The sequence below is a fragment of the Panthera onca genome, chromosome B3 (genome assembly GCF_046562875.1).
Source record: "Panthera onca isolate mPanOnc1 chromosome B3, mPanOnc1 haplotype 2, whole genome shotgun sequence".
Taxonomy (NCBI): domain Eukaryota; kingdom Metazoa; phylum Chordata; class Mammalia; order Carnivora; family Felidae; genus Panthera; species Panthera onca.
The window spans coordinates 13,034,839-13,057,249 of record NC_138344.1 but is presented as its reverse complement, the minus strand read 5'-3'; the positions used below and the strand labels follow the sequence as shown (position 1 = coordinate 13,057,249).

The 22,411-nt window shown below is 39.5% G+C and overlaps 1 protein-coding gene and 1 long non-coding RNA gene across 7 annotated transcripts in view; both read right to left on the bottom strand.

Moving 5' to 3' along the window:
• LOC132668744 (uncharacterized) overlaps window positions 1–22,411 on the bottom strand; it is a 324,417-nt gene that overhangs the window by 107,781 nt on the left and 194,225 nt on the right. The window lies entirely within an intron of this gene.
• MCTP2 (multiple C2 and transmembrane domain containing 2) overlaps window positions 1–22,411 on the bottom strand; it is a 239,439-nt gene that overhangs the window by 78,783 nt on the left and 138,245 nt on the right. For all 6 annotated transcript variants that reach the window (XM_078448969.2, XM_078448972.2, XM_078448971.2 and 3 more), the window contains 3 exons: window positions 19,462–19,564; window positions 17,019–17,121; window positions 705–806 (listed from right to left, as the gene is read on the bottom strand). In XM_078448969.2, the coding sequence (XP_078305095.2) occupies window positions 705–806; window positions 17,019–17,121; window positions 19,462–19,564 (308 nt within the window). The remainder of the gene's footprint in view (window positions 1–704; window positions 807–17,018; window positions 17,122–19,461; window positions 19,565–22,411) is intronic.

Below are 22,411 nucleotides of genomic sequence, written 5' to 3'. Positions count from 1 at the left end.
TCGGCTCAGGTCATGATCTCAGGGTCCGTGAGTTCGAGCCCCGCATCAGACTCTGGGCTACAGCTCACAGCCTGGAGCCTGCTTCCGATTCTGTGTCTCGCCCTCTCTCTGCCCCTCCCCTACTCACACTCTGTCTCTCTGTCTCTCAAAAATTAAATAAACATTAAAAAAAATTTTTTAAACAGATTTTTATGCCCACAACTAAAGATTGGCAAAGGAATATTTACATATTTTATATTGAACTAAAGGTTTAAGGTACGCTTTAAAAATTCCTCCCTTAACTGTACTTTCCAAATGGGTAATTACTTGTCTTGATAGTGTTGGTTGGCAGGACGTCTACTTTAACAACTAAATAACATGTCAGAGGCTTGAAAATACCTCTGTCTGACCCCCAATCGTTGCCTTAGAGAACATTACAGGTGATAAAGATAAAAAACGAATTTCTCCTTCAATTTTTGCTTTTTGCTTTTTCTTTGACATTTAGATGTATTGAGAATTAAACACCATCAATTCTCCTGGCTCAACAGGATTAATACGAGCTGAAAACCGGATTGTCCCGAACTGATTTTATAGCTGAGTTTTAAAACCCTGTTCTCTCTCTCTCTCTCTCTCTAGCTGCAACATTTCAGAAACATTTTACGCAGATTTGAGTCTCGCCAGGCTAGGTACAGAGAAGCTGGGATGTATGGCCCAGCTTGGCTTACCGGATTATATATGAGGTCCATCTCCAAGTAAATAGCTCCTTTAAAAGCTTGTTCTAAATCTTTATTCTTCAGTATGTAGCAATTTGGCCGTCCATCTCGAATCTGTCACAAACAATAGATAAAATACAAACTTTCTAGGGGGGCTAAACTGAACTGGCAAAGTTGAGGCTGTACAAGGCACCCACACATGAAGCAAGACAGGCAACAAATCTGAAATTCATCATGCATCAACTTTAAATTCGAGAGTGCTGTTATAACTGATAAGAAGATAAAGTAACAGCCACCAGGCTGAAACTGGGTTATTAGTGGAAAAATTAGTCGTACAAATTATTCATAGGTCGATGTGGGCTTTCTTTCAAAAATCCCAGCAGTTATACATTTTTATTTATTAAAAATGATAAGTATTCTACAAAATTCCTGGCCAGTACTTCTCAAGATTGCCAAGGTCATGGGAAAAAGGAAGACTCAGAAACTGTCACAAATGAGAGGACAGAAGGAGATAAGATGATTAAATGCAATGTGGTACCCTGGGTTGGATCCCAGCACAGAAAAAGGACCTTAGTGGAAACACTGGTAAAATCCAAATAAAGACCAGAGTTTAGCTAACAGTCAAACACAATGTCTGGTTTCTTTTTTTGGTTTTGACAAATGTACCATGGCAATGTGAAAAGTTTAACTTCAAGGGAAACGAGGTGAGGGGTATATAGGAACTCTGGATCATCTTTGCAACTTTTCTGTAAGTCTAAAATTCTCTCCGAACAAAGCAGTTATTAAAATATTTTTGAGAAATGAATAAAGGGACTGATTTTAATAAGATGATCGGTGTTTCACAGCCGTGAAGCAATGCAAATTAAATACGTGAGCATCACTGAAGCGGAGGTCAAAATCCACAAATATTTACAACACACAAAACGCTGAAAAGTTTTCAAAATACACAAGTTCATCTGATCTCCTCCCTCAGTCAGCAGGACACATCACCTTTATACCCTAATCTGCCATTGGACCCCGGCATGTAAGGCATCTAAGAAAAATACCTCCATTTTGGAAATGACCTTGGACCCTTCAAGACCAGATCTTTCCAGATTTGGGGCCAGCCATGCTTTTGTTATACACAGCAGTATGGGCACTGATTAAACTCTTGGCTTGTAAGAAGCATACCTGTTCACCCCAAAAGGACATTAGCAAAGCTCGAACTACCCAAAAGCTCCATTTGCGATTGTAATGAGCAAAGATTCGAATTAAAGTAGGGAATTTGAGGGCATGGAATTTGAGCCATATTTTAACTGACTATTGCTGTCACTATAAGCATTCAGCACAAGTGTTCTTATAAACAGTGGTGGAAATGAGATGAATAAGTCATGGGGGGAAACACAGCCATTCCACTTTACAAGGGAGAGGTCACCTTCCTTCCCAAAGTCACTCCACCTCTCGGATTGAATAGGTTTTAAACAGAAAGATGGTTTTCCTGGCCAGTGGCTAAGAGGAAGGGGGTGCCCCATAAAGACCTGATTTCCTTCCTAAACGGTGTCCAAACAGGATTCTGAGCTTCCTCTTTTATCCACAGTCTCACTTAATAAATTGTGGGTGTTAAAGTTGAAAGAAATAAATACAAAAACAGCATGACAACTTGCCAACCTGACTTCAGTCCAATTTAGCTGTCCCTCAACCCACCGTCATTGTACTGTTATCTTAAAATTTCCATGATTTCTTAAGGGTTAGGAAAGGTCAACAGAAGAACTTGAGGTGTCAGTAGAAAAATATATATATATATATATATTATAGTAATTTTATTTGGTTTTGATTTTTTGGTAAATGATCTTTTCCTCTTTTTCAATGTCCTAGTATTGTGTCAGCAAAAACACAGAATCCACCCCGGGACATTAAATCAGTTATTAAAGCTAGAGATATAATTAAAGCTATTCATGTTGGGCACTTTCACATAATATTATCTTACGATATGTCAATTGCAAGTTTATGCATTTGTAAAACGTTTGAAAAATTACAGAAAAAAACAAAAGCCCCTTTGAATTTCTACAAATACCACAATTCCTTTCCCCGGATGGAAATTAGATAGGAATTTGGCATGTAGCCTTCCTAAATTTGTATTGAGGATTTATTATTCATAAATACATCCTTTAAAAAAGTCAGTAAGTTTTTTTGCCTGTGGGAAATAGCATTTTTCAACTTCACTGTGCATCTACGATATGACTTGATAATTTGTACATATACAGATCTGCCTCATTTCTTTAAACTGCTATATAATATTCAGATATGAACCTATTAATTCTCCTACTGATGAACACTTGGTTGATTCCAATTTTTCAGTCTGTCTGCTATAAGGAGTATCTTTTGGGAAAAGAGAAAGACTAAGGGAAAGAGGAAATATCCTATTTTGAATTGGGATATGTTTTAAGTTAACAGCAGGTCAATGTAGTTGAATACTTAGTATTATAATTAAACACTGAAATAGTAACCAAAGGGACTATTTTTAAAATATTTTTATTTTTCACAGTCTTAATATATAATTTAACTTCCAACACAAGAACACAGGACAAAAAGTTCTAGAACATCTCAACTTGCCAAACTGCTGTATGAAAGCATCTTTACAACAGGAAAGGGAAGCTAGCCATATTTTTCCTGTCGAGAATTATGTTTATCATTTATACTTAGAACACAGAAAATCATTTCTGTCAGTTTATAATTCTAAAACCTTTATTAAATGGTAGAACAATTAAAACGCAGCCAAAAGTAAACTTAGAGCAGAGAATCTATATATGCTTTTGTCTCTAGGTATGAGATAGTCACTTAAATTAAGATCTAAACTTAATTTTTAGATGTCTGTCTATCAAGGCAAAAAAGGATGATACGGTTTTCGTTTTATGACAAAAGGAGGTCTCTAAGTTCATGTGGAGAGTCTTCCTGGGTTGACATCTGAGATGATTTAATGTCACTGGAAGATAAGGGTCTTTGGGTAAAATAACAGATCATGTCTTTAACCTGTTATGAGATAATTCTTTCAAATGACTTATACACATTTTTCATACTCACCTTTTCGTAGGTAAAAAGCACAGATATTAGGCAATCATTTGGGGAAGGCATCTCTACAGAACAGTAATATGGATTTAATCTTTTTTTTTTTTCATGTTTATTTACTTTTGAGAGAAAGAGAGAGAGAGAGAGGGTGGGAGCAAGGGAGGGGCAGAAAGAGAGGGAGACACAGAATCTGAAGCAGGTTCCAGGCTCCAAGCTGTCAGCACAGAGCCCAACATGGGGCCTGAACCTACGAACCATGAGATCATGACCTGAGCCAAAGTCGGGCGCTTAACTGACTGAGCTGCCCAGGCTTCCCAATATGGATTTAATATAATTAGAAATATGACTTCAACAATCAGGGAAATGGGCATGTTCATGTCCTTTTATTAAAAAAAAAAAAAAGAAAGAAAGAAAAGAAAAAAAAAAACACGATCTATCAGAAAGGTTTTATCAAGCTCATGCTGGGGCGCCTGGGTGGCTCAGTCGGTTGAGCATCCAACTTTGGCTTGGGTCATGATCTCACGGTCGGTGGGTTCAAGCCCTGCATCGGGCTCTGTGCTGACAGCCCAGAGCCTGGAGCCTGCTTTGGATTTTGTGTCTCCCTCTCTCTCTGCACCTCCCCTGCTCACGTGCTCTCTCTCTGTCTCAAAAAGAAATAAAAACATTAAAAAATAAATAAAAAGAAAAAAAGATCATGCTAAGAGTTAATTCCTGGTTAAATTAGCCAGTGAATATAAGAGTACGGGAAGTGTGTTTCTGAGTAATGATTCAGGATTTTGGAGCCAGAGGACAAATTACAGAGAAGATAGTCTGGTTTAGATTTTTACATTAATTTATTTTTGAGGGACAGAGAGACAGAGTACAAGTGGGAAGGGGCAGAGAGAGAAAGAGACAGAATCCAAAGCAGGCTCCAGGCTCCGAGCTGTCAGCACAGAGGCCGACGAGGGGCTCCAGACCACGAACCGTGAGATCACGACCTGAGCCGAAGTCGGACGCTTAACTGACTGAGCCACCCAGGCGCCCCCAGTCTGGTTTAGATTTTAATCTGACCTGAAATCATCTTTAAACTATTCAATATATATATATTTTTTTATTTAAAAGAGTTAAATTAAATCTTCTTAAACAAGCATTAGCATAGTAAATACGAGTAACTCTTTAAAAGTTGGGTGACAAAACCAAATTTTTAGTCAAAAAGATACTACATTCATTTTTTAGAAAACATTTTTTTTAACCAGCATATAACAGAAGTTGGTATGTGGAACAGAGACCGAAATCTTTTTCTCACCTGGAACTCTCTTTAAAGAATTATGCTTTACTATAAACTTCCTTGATGTGACCGGTTACCAACGAATTCAATAGAAAAGTTAGTCGTAATCAATATGCATGAATAAAACTAACAGTTGGTTTAAGAAAAGGAACGGTACAGGGGCGCCTGGGTGGCTCAGTTGGTTGAGCGTCCGACTTCAGCTCAGGTCATGATCTCACGGCCCATGAGTTCGAGCCCCGCGTCGGGTTCTGTGCTGACAGCTCAGAGCCTGGAGCCTGCTTCGGATTCTGTGTCTCCCTCTCTCTTCCCCTCCCCACTCATGCTCTGTCTCTGTCTCAAAAATAAATAAAAACATTAAAAAAAGAAAAGAAAAGGAACGATACATATTTAAGATCAAACTCCAAACTAAGGCGTCATATTGATTCCCCACATTCACCCTCATGTGAAAAAATGGAAAACATTTGGCTATCAACAATCGTGCCATCATCAGACATTTCTCATTCCGCGCAAAGGGGAAAATACTTTAATGTGACAACATCACAATACAACAGTCGGTCCCAGCGGTTGCACCTACAAAATGACTCTTCAATAAAATGTAAGTGGACAGACATGTGGCTGGGCAAGAGGAAAATAAATACATTTTACTAGGTAATGATTCACATTCATATCCCCACTTGGAAGCAGGCCTGTTTCCAATGGCGTGAGTTACAAACAACACAGGAATTAAAAAGCCCACAAGCTCTGACATAGAGTCAACCACCAGCCGGGAGAGATCGCCTTGAATTCATTACCCCAGACCCTCACCACTTATATCCCACCGCTCTCCCTTCCGAGGCCATCCATCATGCCCCACTACCTGATTCCAAAGCCCAGCTCTGAACTTTGGAAACGGCAGAAAACTTTGGCGTGCCCAGCATTTTTCAACTCCTCTCTAAAGTATCAGCTATCTTGGGGCACCTGGGTGGCTCGGTCAATTAAGCGTCTCACTCTGGATTTCGACTCAGGTCACGCTCTCATGGTTCCTGGGATTGAGCCCCATGTGGGGCTCTGTGCTAACAGCGTGGAGCCTGCTTGGGATTCTCTCTCTCCCTCTCCCTCTGCCCCTCCTCCTCCTCCTCCTCCTCCTCTCTGTCTCTCTCAAAATAAATAAATAAGCATTTAAAAAAATAAAATAGAAGCTATCTTATAAAAGTAACATACGTTAATTATAAGAATTGTGTAAAATTTATAAAGATGGTTTAAAAGAAGAAAACATCACGTTTATATTTATTTCTTTTTTAACATCTCTAGTTTTCACTAGACAGTTGTATTTACTCATCTTATGAAAATGGGATCTTAGTGTATTGGATAAAATGTAAAACTTCAGAGGCAGATGTATGGAGATTAAATTCTGACCTTGCCTCAGATTGGCTGAATAACTTTGGACAAGTTACAAAACTCCTCTATTTTCAAGTTTCCTAATCTGTAAAATGGGAATGCAAAATTATCCAGATCTCAGAGGTTGTTATGAAATAATGGGCAGAAGGCAATGAAAAACAAGGACAAGGACACAGAAACTGCTTATTAAAAATTTACATCTATTTTTTTGTCTTATATTAATTTGTATATTTTTAAATCACTTGTCTCTTTTTTTAATTTTTTTTAACGTTTATTTATTTTTGAGACAGAGAGAGACAGAGCATGAACAGGGGAGGGGCAGAGAGAGAGGGAAACACAGAATCTGAAACAGGCTCCAGGCTCTGAGCTGTCAGCACAGAGCCCGACGCGGGGCTCGAACTCACGGACCGCGAGATCATGACCTGAGCCGAAGTCGGACGCTTAACCGATCAAGCCACCCAGGCGCCCCAGACCGTTTCCAATCTTTCACTGTAAACACTGTGATGATTTTACACATGGCCACCTTTGTGCATCCATGATGCATTCCCAAAAACAAACTCCTAGAAGTGGAACCGCTGAGTCATAGCACATACCTATTTTTTGTGGTTTTGGCCAAGTATTGTCAATTAGCCCTTCTCAGATTCTGTATTAATTTATACTCCTAGCCTCAGCGAATAAGCCTATCTCTATTTCCTTGCAACTTGGCCAACTGCAGGAATTTTTATTTAATATACAGCAATTTCCGAGGAATAAAATGTCCTCAGGTTGTTTTAATATGTGGGTGTTTTTTTTCTTTTTTTTAACAACTAATGAGCCTGAACATTTTCTTTCATATGTTTATTAACAGTGGACAGTGCTAAGGCTGTGAAGCTAGATTTAGATTCAATTCCCCTTTCCGGCATTTAGCATCTGTGTGGCCATGGGTATAAATACCTAGAATATAGATGCTCAGAGACTGTGTATATTAAATTTTAATCCATTTTGTCTAAGTGCCTTCTACCAGGCTTGTACCGAGTGATGGTTCTGTCCCACTGCGTTTGAGAGAGTCCTTTTTCTACTCTTAATAACCCCTGGAAATGAAAAATCTTTACCCTATTTGTTAATCCCACTGCTAAACTAATTTGATCATTTACATCACTGAAACAAGGGCAATGAAGAGGATAGATTATACTTGGAAGCACATATGGTGTGCTCCTGTACTCACTATATATATTCACCAAACCGCTGAAATCCTCACCACAGACCTCCGAGGCAGGCAGAATCGCCTTCATGTCATCTCGGAGAACATGGAGACGGAGAGGTTAAGTACCTTGTCAAAGATCACACAGCCGATGAGGGGGACAAGACTGGGTGCCAACCCAGGTGGTCTGGTGCCGCCATCTGTACTTTTAAGGACCACGACCATTACTGAATAAAGCACACACCTTTCTGTGCCTATGAGCTGTTTGGATTTGCACCTGTTTGAATCAACTTTTCCCCTAGACTGACTGTCCCTTCCTCATAGATGAAAAAACGATCGCGTTCTATGTTAGTGACATTATCCATCTGTTTCTATGTGGCACTATGGCAACATTTGTTTCACCATATTGACCTCTTAGGATTTGTTTTCCTTTAGCGTTCCTGGTTTTCTTACAGAAGACTTCCCCGTTTTATTAGCAGTTTTATTTACGGAGTTTATTCCAAGTATTTGACCTTTAATTCATGGTAAAATAGTTATTGTGTTCAGTGTAACACACAGATGCATTTTTCCCTGATGAGTAAGCAACTGACTTTCCCAGAATCAATTATATGGTGATCACTTCGTTTATCCCTTTCCTCAGTGACTTCATCTTTCAGGTTTATTATATATACAGTGATCTCCAATTGTTTTGTCTTTTTTCATGCTTTTAGTACAGTTCTAGAACTTTCTCACATAGGTCTTAAGCATTATAATTGTTTTTTTTGTTTGTTTGTTTCCTGCTATTAAACCCTTTGGTGCTTTAAGTTTTTAAAATGTTTTCCTATTGGGTAAAGCTACTCTTTTTTTTTTTTTTCTTAATTTTGATCCTGGTTATACCTTTACTGACCTTTGTTTATTCCAAAATGCTACTTACTAATTTTCTTTATACTTATTTATATATATAATGTGATATTATCAGATAGATAATATGGTTTCCTTCATTAAAATATAATTTTTCTTGTATTTTTACATTGGCTGGATCTGACATAAAAAACTTAATGTTAATTTTGTCAGTATAGAAGTTCATTAAATTCAGAATATCTCTGGTCTCTCAATAATAAGTCTGATGTTTGTGATACTTCTGATACATCAAATCAATTACTTATTCATTAAACTTTTTTTTCATAAATCAAGAACAGATGTTAAATTTTATCAAGTGTTCCTTTGGCATCTATTGAAGTTTTTTTTTTCTCCATTAATACATTAATAATATAAATTACACAATTATGTTTCCTAATGTGCTAAGTCTCACTGGTCTTCCATGAAAGGCGTAGGATTTCTTTTTTGCTGTCGTTAACTCTGTGTTTTTTTAATATCAGAATTCTTCTAGTCTCAAGGAATAAATTCACAAATTTTCCATTTTCCTTTATGTCGCTAGTACATTTCAGTAATGTAAGAATGCCAGTGCCCTTACAGTTTAAAAGAAAAAAATTGCTCTTTAAACAATATGAATCTGTTATTTTCTTACTGGGAGGAGAAGACTGGAGGACACAGGGAGAAAAGAGAATTCTTTGATGATTTTTTTCCCAATATTTCCATAATTAAATTGTTTCACTGTACAATGCGTTCAATACCTGATATTCAGGTTTCTCTAATTATATTTTAAACATAATTTTTCACTCTATTTTTTTGCACTTAATTTTTCCAAATGGGGAGCTGTATTATATTTATAGTAATCGGGCCGCCTGGGTGGCTCAGTCACTTGAGCATCCGACTTTGGCTCAGGCCATGATCTCGCAGTTCACGAGTTCAAGCCCCGCATCGGGCTCTGTGCTGACAGCTCGGAGCCCGGAGCCTGCTTCGGATTCTGTGTCTCCCTCTCTCTCTGCCCCTCCCCTGCTCGTGCTCTGTCCTTCTCTGTCTCTTAAAAAATAAAATAAGACGTTAAAAAAATTTAAAAACCAGCAAAACCAACCTTTAAAAAAATACTTATAGTAATCTGGGGAGATCTCACACCTCTACAACATCCAAATTCTCTCAAGATATGTCCGTATGTATATTTATTCAAGTTTTCTTCCGTACTCTTCAGCAAAATTTAGTTATGCTCTTCATAGCAATCCCTATATCTCTCGTTTCCTTAGTCTTAGTAATATATGCTTTCCTTTTTTTCATTAGGTTCGTAAGCAGCTTCTCCATTTCATCGGATTTTGAAGAAACGAATGCTTGGATCTATCAGATATACTGTTTACATATTTTCTACATTACTGCTCTTTTTTCTAATCTTCCCAAACTCCTATTTAATTTTATTTATTTTAGTTTACCTTTTGTTATGATGCTTAATTGATTTTCAACCTTTGTTGTTTAATTATGAAAACATTTAAGGTAAGGATTTCCTCTGAGTCATACTTTTGGCCCTTATTCACAGTTTGTATGTAGAGTATTTCATTGCTAATTTCTAAAAAGTCTGTAACCTGTACTTTTGATTATCTACCTTCGCTACTTGGGATTTTTTTTCCCACCAAATGTTTTGATGCTTGTTTCATTTTTGCTATTAATATATCTGCCCAACACTGTGACCACCATATCATTTCTTCCTTTTTGGAATCTACTGAGGCAGTTGTGAGCCCACAACATGACTAATATTTAAACACATTAAATAGGTATTTGAGCAGAATATTTATATATTTATGTGTGTCTATGCATATATATTAGATTAAGCTTATTGCTTATTCCCTAAAATTTGAGAATCACTGTTTCAGGATGCCTAAAACTCATCTAAGAACTTGCTAAAAAAAAAAAAAAATAGTTTCCAGGGTCTCAGCCCTAGAAATTTAGTAGCTTTGGGATGGTGTGCAGGAACTTTAGCTATTAGCATTGGCTTTGTGGAACTTGGAATTTCAAACATCTGGGCCTTCAAAACACATCACATTACAGCCTTATTTATTTTTTTGTGTCTGATATTTTTAAAACTGCACAGATGATATAATCATTTTGTGTTTCTCAGTAATTTTTTCTTACAGTTCAAATATTTTTTAACATACATACATACTTCTGTGGGAAATTATTCACATAATGATTCATGTCTGCCTTAAGTTTATTGGTAATGAAATCGTTTGGGGACCCATAAAATAATCTCCTCTGTATGTTTCTGAGTTACCACTTATTTACATGTACGTGTTACACTTTTGCTCGCCCATTTCTGTTTTACCACATGTGGCCCGTCTCAAAGACGCAGTAGCTAAATTATATGCATCTACTCATTGTAACAGGTTTTTCTATTTAAAGAAAAGTTTAACCCATTCAGCATTTACCATCACGTATAGTATGGTCAGATTTATACTTGCTATACTCTTGCTCCAAGACACCAGGGGAATCCCACAAGGCATTATTCTTACTCCCTTAGCTTGTCCGTCCTAATCAAATACCACCCACCTTATATACTACATAATGGTTCACGAGGATTCCAGCACATTAAAGGTATCCTTTCCTAGTTTCCAGGGGCAATAAGACAAACTTGCCTTATTTTATCTTTTGAAAAATTTATTTCAAAGGACATATCAGGGTGGAGAGTTGAGTGTTTGTGTTTCAGCCATTTTAGCCCCGCTAAAATTTTCAGGCGGCTAGACATCCATATACATTAATGTGAAGTAAAATATAAATACTATTGGGGTGCCTGGTGGCTCAGTCAGTTAAGCATCCGACTTCGGCCCAGGTCATGATCTCATGCTTCATGAGTTTGGGCCTCTACACTGACACTGCAGAGCCTGCCTGGAATTCTCTCTCTCTCTCTCTCTCTCTCTCTCTCTCTCTCTCTCTCTCCCTTCTCTCTCTGTCCTCCTGCACTTGCACTCACTCTCTTTCTCTCTCTCTCAAAATTAATAAATAAACTCTAAAAAATAAATATTCTTTATCTTAACGGCCAACATTTCAGCATTAACTTGAAAAAAAATATGATTGTGTGACTGTGTCCATTACAATCCACAAAACCCATCATAGGTGAAACAGGCAAATACTTAATTGGAAATGCAAATGAAGATGTGTATGGGCATTTATTTGGTACAAGCAATTTCAGAAAATTTGTCCCATAAAACTAATTAAGTGAAGCCGTTGCTGGTGCAGCTCGTTCCCGTGCACATGGATTCCAGAGACTGTCACGGGCCGCACAAAGCCTGTGTTTCCTGATCATGAATTCCACTGCATCTGTTGGGATGGCTTGCCCAAGAGGTCTCAAATTTGTATCAAAACGTAGGACCCTCCTCAAATGACAGACGATCTTCTCTTAGATATTAGGAATTAACAATAAATAGACAGATGCTTTTCCTATTTTGCAGGAAGTGGGTTTTCTAAGTCTTCCTTCCTACATGGGCCCGTTCCATAATTCTGAAATGCTAACCATAGGTCTGAAGAAAAAGAAATGCTCCTGGAGGAGAAGAACCCAGCTTGATGAGAATCACTTGATTATGGATCGAAATGTTAAATAACTCTAACTGAATCGGATAATGATGAGCAGAGAGTGTCTATGCTGGAAATATTTTAAAACTCTAAAATGTGCTTTGTTTTCTAATGCATATTTACTATGTTATTGATTAGAAGATGCTTGGAATAATGTAAAAACGGGCACAGATTAGAAGTCTTCAGATTATAATCCATGCTAATGGCAATTTTCTGTTTTTAATGAGTAAAAAGTTTTCCCTATCTATATAGCCATTCAAAAAGCAGCTATCTGATTTGAGGACCTGAACAAAAATGAAAAATATGGAAGAGTGACCCGCTGGCCTGGATTCTGTGTATCTAAACATACGTACATGATTTGCACAATTCGCCACCATTAACAGATATACTGATTTTAGAACGTGGATTTTTTTTTTAAATGAGCCCATAGTCAGTCGGCCCATTCACCCTGATTCAAAGATACGGTGACTTCAGAACAGGCTTTTTATTTAACAGGTTGAAATGCACTTAGCACATTATCAACACCAGCCTCCTTGTAAGGCCAGCTCAAACGCCCCACTTCCTAAAGTCTTCCTAAACTTAAGTCCATTCCTCCCGCTCTGCGTTTTCTTTTCCTTCTTTTCAGCACTTCGTGTTTCAGGGCTTGTGTGAGCACAGAGGTCAACCCGGTGGCTGCCAGAGGGGAGGGGCGTAGGGGATGGGCAACATGGGTAAAGGGGAGTGTGAGGTCGCGGCTTCCAGTAGAACGAGGAAGTCCTGGGGATGAAGGGTACGGCGTAGGGAATACAGCCAATGCTATTGTGACAGCATTGTACGGTGACAGGGGGTGGCATCCCATACAGGCTGGTCGCATCACCACCCTGCACACTAAGACAACATTCTGTGCCAAATATACCTCGATAAAGAAAAAAAGGTATTTGGGGTCTTGTGCATTCATTCCACAGGCATCAGCCAAGATGGGCCAGTCTTCAACTCTGCGTCTCACCCGTCCCACACCCTATGGCACTGAGACCAGTGGCTGCACAAAACACATCCTGGTCATTGCTTTTGGCATGATGTCTACGTAACAGGTACGCACTATGGAAGTATAACTTCCTCTCAGGACCCCAGGCTCTGACATCAGACTGCCTCAATCAAATCCAGCCCCGACTAATTACCAGCAACAGGATCCTTCCCGTACCTCTGTTTCCTCATTTGTCCATAGCAGTAATAGTAATGATAACAACTAATAATAATAAAGCCTGCCACATGAGGTTTTCAGAGAATTAATGATTTAATGTATCATAAATGCACAGCCCAAGACGTGTTAATTAAGCATTATTCAGTAGATATTAAATAAAGGGAAAAACACAGATCTAAATAAATGTTAAAATACATTCTCTGGGGCGCCTGGGTGGCTCAGTTGGTTGAGCGTACGACTTCAGCTCAGGTCATAATCTCACGGTTCGCGGGTTCGAGCCCTGCATCGGGCTCTGCGCTGACAGCTTGGAGCCTGGAGCCTGCTTCAGATTCTGTGTGTCCCTCTGTCTCTCTCTCTGCCCCACCTCCCCCGCTCAGGCTCTGTCTCGTTCTCTCTCAAAAATAAATAAACAAATATATATATATATATATATACACACACATATATATATTATATAATATATAATTATATATATTTAATATTTAATATTATATAATTTAATTATATAATTATATTTAATATAATATAATATATATTTATAATATAATATAAATATAATATAATTATAATTATATAATTTAATTATATTTAATTATTATATATATAATTATATATATTATATATTATAATATATATGTGTGTGTGTGTGTGTATATATATATATATATATATATATATATATTCTCCAAAACACAAGTTAGAATTACTCAAAAACTGAATGTTTGGTGAATTAATGAACAACTTAAAATTTGCCTGTTACAGATACTGAGGGTTATGGCATTTTTTTCTATCATATCTACCTCTACAGTTTAGGTAGAGCATGAATTTGTTTGGAGAGCACATGGAACAAGTGGGCCACCCCATATCAGGAGGAGCCAAAATAGATCCACCGTTAGGATCCGATCACTTGCCCGATTTGTCAGTCAGACAATCGGAAATGAGTCTGAACTGAAACAGCCACACCGAAGGGCAGCTTCTGAAACGTATTCAACTCAACGCTCCCGGGCCCTTAAGTCCCTCATGAGGACGTGGCCCAGGCCACACTGCCTTTACACTTTACGTGGTAGAGAACTGTCAGATCTGGGCTTATTTCTCGGGGTGCCAGAGTCCTTTTATGTCAGAATTAGAGAGTGTAAACCACAGCAGGCCCCCCCCCCCCCATCCCGGCCTGAACCTTCCCTGTGGTTTCCCATCAACACTAGGAAAGAGCCAAAGCCCTTCAAACTTTTAGACTGTCAGAGTCTTACCCCTCTCCCGCGTCACTCTGCCCCGTGTCCTGTCTTGCTCCACATTTGTGATTCTCCCCCCAGCCTACTCCACTCCATCCACACTGTCCACCGTGATCTTTCTGGAATTGGACAGTCAGGGCACTGCCTTAGAGCCTTTGGATTTGGAAGATTTCCTGCCTGGAAGAGTTCCCCCAGATATTCACGCGGCTTTCTTTCTCACCTCCTTAAAGTTCTCATTCAAATGTCCCCCCTGAAGCGAGGCCCTCCCTGGTCGGTCCATGGAAAACTGTGCCCCTTCCCCAAACATATCCACGGAACGTATCCTGCTTTGCTTTCTACATGGCACCTTTTAACCACCTAACATGTTGTCTTGCCTTTTGCTCAATTTGTTTGTTCTGTTTATGGACTCCTGCAACCAAATACAAGTTCCGGGGGAGAAGATACCTTCACTGCGGTCCTTCTTAGAGCATTACCACCTAACACAATGCCTGGCACAAGCTGAACATTTGATAACTATCCCTCAAACAAATGAATAGACCGTGGGCAGCTTATCGGCAACCAGAAAAAAGTAAAGAGGGTGAGGGGGCTCCTTGCATTTAAACAAAGTCTTTCATAAATCACTCTACTTTGCATCTTGAAGGACGCAGTTTGAAAACTGCATTAAGTTAGGTCAGTGGTTCTCTTTGCCCCTCTTCGGAACAGTTGGCAATGTCTGTAGACATCTTTGTCACAACAGTGACGAGTGGATGGGTGCTCCTGGCATCAAGGGGGTAGAGGTCAGGGATTCTACAATGCACAGGACAGCCCCCTGCAACAGACCACGACCCATCCCAAAATGTCAATGGCACTTAAGGCTGAGAAACCGCAAATCTGATTTAGGCAGAGGTAACTTCTTAGATCTAACCCAACGGCATGGAGACACTGTACCTTACAAGGGAGGATGGGAGGGAAGAAAGTGGGTCAATTTGTTGGTATCAGAGAAAGACCAATGACACAAAACTTTCACGTGTAAAATAGAGGGAGGTTAAAAATGACACCATGTAGTGTTTACCCAGCAAGGAATAACACATGTTACTGTGGATTTATCTCGAAAAAGAAGAAAAGAGGGGTGCCCGGGTGGCTCACTCAGTTAAGCGTCCGGCTTCGCTCAGGTCATGATCTCGTGGTTCGTGGGTTCGCGTCGGGCTCTGTGCGGACAGCTCAGAGCTGGGAGCCTGCTTCATATTCTGTGTCTCCCTCTCTCTCTGCCCCTCCCCCTGCTTGTACTCTCTCTCTCTCAAAAATAAATAAACATTAAAAAAATAAAAATAAATAAAAAACAAGAAAAGAAACGTCTCTGCCCTGCCCAAAATAATTGAGAAGAAAAGGAAACTGAATTGTAAAGAAGGGTCTCTGATTCCTGTCCCTTTACGTCCCTCTAAAATTGGGTCCCAAGCTCTCGTTACATGTATTCCTTCAGGAGTAACTGACAAAGTTGTAATAAAAAGAGAGAAAAGTCCCAAATTGCCCTCTCGTCCCTGAGAGTCAGTCTGTTCTACTACTGATGGGTCTGAGCATTTGGCAGGAGCCAAATCTACAAGAGGGCAGCGGCTTCACCCCTTTTCCTAGAGGAACACTGGGGAGAAGAGAATTTGGCGAGAAATGAACCAGGCGCTCAACACCAGGTAAATTAACCAGAAAAGATACTGAGGGATGCAGCGTTCCTTCCCCCTGTAAGCATCATGTGAGCTAGTCTAATATCACGGTTAAAGACCTCTCCTCCTAAAAAATGCACTAACAGTTTGAAGAAATAAGTCTTCGGGAAGAAATAAATAAGGCCTTATGGACTAATATGACCATAACATCTCTATAAGAAAACATATTAATGGTTGGATGAAAAACTAAAATTCTCTCTTCTGGAAGAATACATCTGGTATAAACATTAATGTCCAATTAATAGGTGAAGTCAGATGCAGTCTTTGCACAGCTTCCCTCCTTTGTCCACGTAAAGGCATTATTGGGTGCTTTCTCCTCTGACTTTTTTAGGGTATTTTTTCATTCATCTCTTTGCTTATTCCGTTATGTTACCTTTTAACTGAAATGGCACTTTTTCTGAAAGAAGCTCTCTACTTTCTTCCACAAAGCATCTTTTGAGACTGAAAGCAAACCTAACTACTATGAAGGCAAAGAGAACTTTTGAGAAAATGGTCTTCAGTAGAGCTGAGAACCACTTTGCAGTTACCAGCAATTAATCTTTGAAGAAATGGGCAGTGAGGAGGTAATAAAGAAATATGTGTATGTTTTTCATTAACGAATGGAAAATCAGTCACGGATCTGTATTCCCGGAAACCAAACAGAAACTCCCGCCTTAGGACGGAAAGACTGAGAACAAATTGGAAGACTAGTCGAAAGGTTTTTGTCGGTCAAAGCAATATTTGACTGACACGGAGAAGATTATGTTAGTTTATATCTGAAACTACTGAAAATACTGGAAAAGGATGAGGAATAAAATAGTTGTTTCCTGCTATAGCAGGGGGGACTCCCCCCCCAGACTGACAAAGATAAAACAACCCCAGACCATAGAAACCTGTCAACCGTAAAATGACTTACGAACTGTATATTAACAACGGTAACTTACGGACAGCAAGGGAATGGCAACTTTTCCAAGAAAATCAGGAGGTTTATCTCCATCTTCGTCAAACACTGTCACTTCCAAAACATCATGGATATCTTTAATAGGACTGAAACAAGAAATGTACCACCTATTATATACAAGAACACACAAGTGGAGTCTGTTCATGAAGATCTGAACACACGGTTTCACTAATTAAGCCTGTATGCCCTTAGAGTATAAAACTACCATTTAATTAAATTCCAAAAATTAAATCAAACTGAACTCTATTCCCAAACCTTCCATCATGGAAGATTCAGACATCCCTGTGAAAAAAAAAAAAGTCAACTTTTTTACTCTGACATTTTCCATGCATATGTGCACTCGAGGGTAGGACTGTTAAAGAAACAGGAGGATAAAGAATAAGAGACAGAATGAGGAGAGTAAAAGGACAGTGATTTCAAAGTAGCTTCCAAATAGGCAATAAGACTGTCTTTAAATTAATGAAGAAAAAAGTAAATTAATGAAGAATTCCCTTAAAAAAAAAAAGGGCGGTGAAAGTCACTTTTGCTGAGATTTACAGAAAATTTCCTAGTGTTGAAACGCAAAATACTAAAAATCCCATGCATATTTAGAAACATTTTTTTATGTTGACCAGAAACTAGACATCACCCCTGATGAAAAATGGAGCCATGGTCATTAGCAATGTGTTGAGCAAACAAGAAAATCTTTCATATGACAATTTGCAAACTGGCTTAGGAGAGTTAATCCACTTTTCACAGATCCATGGGAACTTTCACTAATGTTTTATAGTTTTCAGAGTACAGATCTTTCACCTCTTTAGTTAAGTTTATTCCTAGGTATTTTATGATTTTTGGTATAATTATAAATGGGATTGTCTTATTAATTTCTGTTTCTGCTGCTCCATTATTAGCGTATAGAAATGCAACAGATTTCTGTATATTGATTTTTATCCTACAACCTTACTGAATTCATGTATCACTTCCAGGAGTTTTTTGGTAGAATCTTTAGGGTTTTCTATATAGAGTATCATGTCATCTGCAAATAGTGAACGTTTTACTTCCTGCTTACTAATTTGGACGCCTTATATTTCTTTTTCTTGTCTGATTGCTGTGGCTAGGACTTCCAAGATGATGTTAAATAAAAGCGGTGAGATGGCACATCCTTGTTTTATTCTTGACCTTAGGGGAAAGCTCTCCTTTTTTCCTATTAAGTATGATGCTGTGAGTAAACCTACTTCATTGAGGATTTTTATCATGAATGGATATTGTACCTTGTCAAATGCTTTTTCTGCATCTATTGAAATAACCGTATGGTTTTTATCCTCTTATTTATGTGATATAGCATGTTAACTGATTTGTAAATATTGAGCCATCCTTGCATCCTAGGAATAAACCGCCCTTGATTGTGGTGAATGGTTTTTTTTAAATGTATTGTTGGATTCTGCCTGCTAATATATTATTGAGGATTTTTGCATCTATGTTCATCAGAGGTATTAGCTTATAGTTAGTTCTCTTTTTCTGTGGTATCTTTATCTGGTCTTGGAATCAGGGTAATGTTGGTCTCATAGAATGAATTTAGGAGTTTTCCTTCTCTCCTGTTTTTTGCAAAAGTGAGAAAAATGGGTGTTAACTCTTCGTTAATTGTTTGGTAGGATTTACCTGTGCAACCACCTGGTATCGGACTTTTTTGTATGTTGGGAGTTTGTTGATTGTGAATTCAGTTTCGACCCTTGGGAACTTTCTACTTGGAAATCATCAACTCTATTCAAACTGTATTCTTTCGGTTATAAGCCCAACATTTCTTCAGCATTGTAAGGGCAGTGAACTATCATCTGACCCCAGTTCAACAGGTGCTTCCCCTTGAAGCCCAGGCACCTCAGCATCTAAAGCAAACCAGGAAATAAATCCATCTTTCTAAATGCCTGAATTTGAAAGAGTAGACAGGGCATCACTGTGGAGCAGGGGTCATTCAGACAAACTGGAATACAAGGAGACTTTGGGACTCTTTGAGGAATCACAGAAAACCTGTATTTTCAAAAAGACTCTGGCATAATACAAGTCTTTAGGCCTTATAATAATGTTGTCACACATAAACTTGAATTTAAGGCAGATCTACATGTGTAATTTGCTTTAACTCAGGAATGACTTTGTCTGGATATATGGAAGCTTCCACCTACTAACAGATTAATTGAGTTACTGAAAGATCTACCTTACAAATGTCTCCTATAACACTCCCTTGCAGTTCCAAATGGCCTTATTTATTATTAACACTCTATAAAATGAAAGGATAAAAGGTGTTTAGAAGGAAAAAAATAATAAGATTCATCCTTCGCTCATAAAAATGGACAGTACGTTCCACTCAGCCCCAGCCTGCCCCAAACATATCACGGCTAACTGGTCTCTAAGTTAAAACTGCTCCTTGATATTCTGGAGGCTAAAACACTTACAATGTAAAAACTTTGTTCCACTCAGGGTTGAGGTTTTTGTAAATGGTGTGTGTCTGAAGTCGGTCATTGCCTAACTCCAACAAGCAAAAAGGATCGCTCTTCCCTGGAAAGAGAACACAAGACATTGGTCAAGGCCAAGGACTCTCCTTGGTCAGAGATAAATGAATCGCAAAAGTAACAGAGGACAAGCGAATAAAAGTCATGCACTTTACACCAGTAAGACTGTGCTCGCTGAAAGGGCAAAAGTGAGCATCTCTTTCCAGCATGTCTTGTGTAGGAATACAGGACACCGACAGAATCTACACGCGCCGGAAGAGGAGCACCTAATAGATAGGGACTCGAATGCAACCCAGATGCAGGACTGACAGCCAGTGACCACACAGGTCACATAGGAGCAGGTGTCAATCTGGCAGGTGAGGGAGTCCAGTTTTGTGTTTTGCTTTAAAACAGAAGCTCTTCTCGTCTCAAGGAGAACGTAGGCAGCAAACAGAGAGGAGCTTCTGTTTTACAGGTGCCTGGGTGGCTCGGTTGAGCATCCGACATCGGCTAGGGTCATGATCTCATGGTTCATGAGTTTGAGCCGCACAGTGGGCTCACCGCTGTCAGCGCAGAGCCTGCTTTGGATCCTCTGTCTCCCTCTCTCTGCCCCTCCCCCATTAGGCTCTCTCAAAAATAAATACACATTTAAAATATAGATAGATAGATAATTACCCTGCTATAGCTGAAAGCCTAGGATAACCTACAGGCTTCTTCATGATCGTGAGAGAAGGGAGAAAAAGTATAAACAGGGCTATTTAGGAGGTAAAACTTCTCTGCAGGGAGTGGCCAAGAACACTTATGATCTTATACATTTAGTACGTTATGAGAACACATATGCTGCATTTTTGCTGCTCGAAAACATGCGGAAGTAGAATTCCATAAAGCAAGTTCAAAGTTTTTATCTTAAAAGAAATGAAGCCTGACCCTTACTTCTCTCATCTCACCTCTTCTTTTGCCACCCCACCTCACATATCCTCCAAAAGACAATATAAATAAACAAACAAAAGGTTAGAAAATCCAAAATCCAAAGCTGAACCCAGAAAGCTAGTGTTGAAAGAAAGAAAGAAAGAAAGAAGAAAGAAAGAAGGAAGGAAAGAAAGAAAGAAAGAAAGAAGGAAAGAAAGAAAAAAGAAGTAAAGAAAGAAAGAAGAAAAGAAACGCTCTCCCCTTTTGTTAGTTTTGGTAGAGGGATCTAGAATCGGAACTGTCAGGGACAGAATGGATGGCTCTATAATGTCCATACAACATGAACGCATCACCGGCCTCTGCAGCAGTGACACTCTACAAAGCGGTACGTCCTAAATTAATTGGGGGCATAAGAACAGATGCTCCCCAACAAATGGTCAAGGAATCCCAGGCCAGGGTCTAATGCAGAGAGTACTCAGGCCTCTTGACCTACTGGCCTACCATTTAGGTCACTGAACCTACATCTAATTAACTTAATAACCAGGAGCTCTGAGGTACTGTGCATCATGTGAAGGAGTCTGCATGAATATTATATTAAAAAAAAAAAAGAAGATGCATGCTAAAAGTCATTATTAAACAGGAGATTCCATTCAACGGACTAGTGGTCTGGACACTTGGATGCCTGGCCAAAGCTTCTAAGTCAATGCCACGATCTCAGTGGCCAGTAGACAATGGCCAAGCCGTGGAGACATAAATGGATGAGTCGGGGTTGTCAATTATAACACGGAAACGGCCCCCGTCTAAATTTAACAGAGAAGGAATTGACTAAACTAATATCAGCTCTCAGAATCACCACAAAGATGGGAAAACCGGGGCTTGAAAATCACCAGAAACCAAAGGGTGTTTCGACATACTCAGGCACAAGACCCTCAGTCAGTATCTCACCCCAGGAAAAGTCTGGTGGGGCCTCCGCTTCCCGGGAAAACTAGCCTCCCAGATGCTCCTATTACCGGCCCCTGGTGAGGCTGCCTCTAATATGAATTCTCTACTCCTGCTCCTTTGCGACACTTGACACAAGAAGTGCTTTCTGATTCGGAGGAAGCATCGGATTGCTCCCGCCTAGCCAAGTACCGGGGTCCTAAATGCCAGAGCTCAGAAAAGAGGCGATGGCTTTTCACCTCCTGTCAACGCAAGGAGGCTCTGACCTCTTCTCCCAAACGTGCCCTGGGAAACTCCCCAAATTTCCAGGGGGCGGGTTCCGAAATCAAACCAATACAAAAACCCATCTACATCTTGCAAAATAAGAATAATAATAACAATAATAATAGTAAAGTCTTGCTTATTTCCAGGCAGTTTTACTCGGGGAACGTGTTTGTCAGGGCGGCGGGTAGGTTTTGGGTGGGGAGGGACTCCAGATTGCCTCTTTAACAACCATGAACTTGAAAGAGAACCCGAGCTCCCCGTTGAGCGCTCAGCTGGAGCTCTCAACCTGGGCTCAAAACAGCTACTTAACCGTTTGCCAGACTGTTAGTAGGTGTCAGGACAGAGACACCCACATGACGTTGCATCAGCAGTCCCTCCAGGGAAACCACCTGACACATTTAATGAAAGCCCTGGGGTGACTCCACAGCAGGGCAGAGACACGGCCGGTCCTGTGCAGGCACAGGTGGGCTGGAGCTGTGGCCCCCTCTCTCTTGAGCCAGCACACTCTTAGCCGTCCCAGCTAATGAGGAACAGACTTCCTTCCAGAAACTGGGAACTTCGGTTATGCGTCTCCAAGGAACATACCGCACCAACCCTCCGAAGGTAATTCCGTCAAAGCTCATTAAAACGCTGCATTTGTTAATATTACAGTATAAACAGGCAGAGAGGAGGAAGAAGAAACAAAGACATAAACACACTTATGGAGTAGTTCATCTATCCTTTCCGGGTTGCTTTCCTTCCCTAACACGGTTCCGGGTGTCTGGGGGCTTTCAATGAAATTTCCATCATGAATGTGTTTATC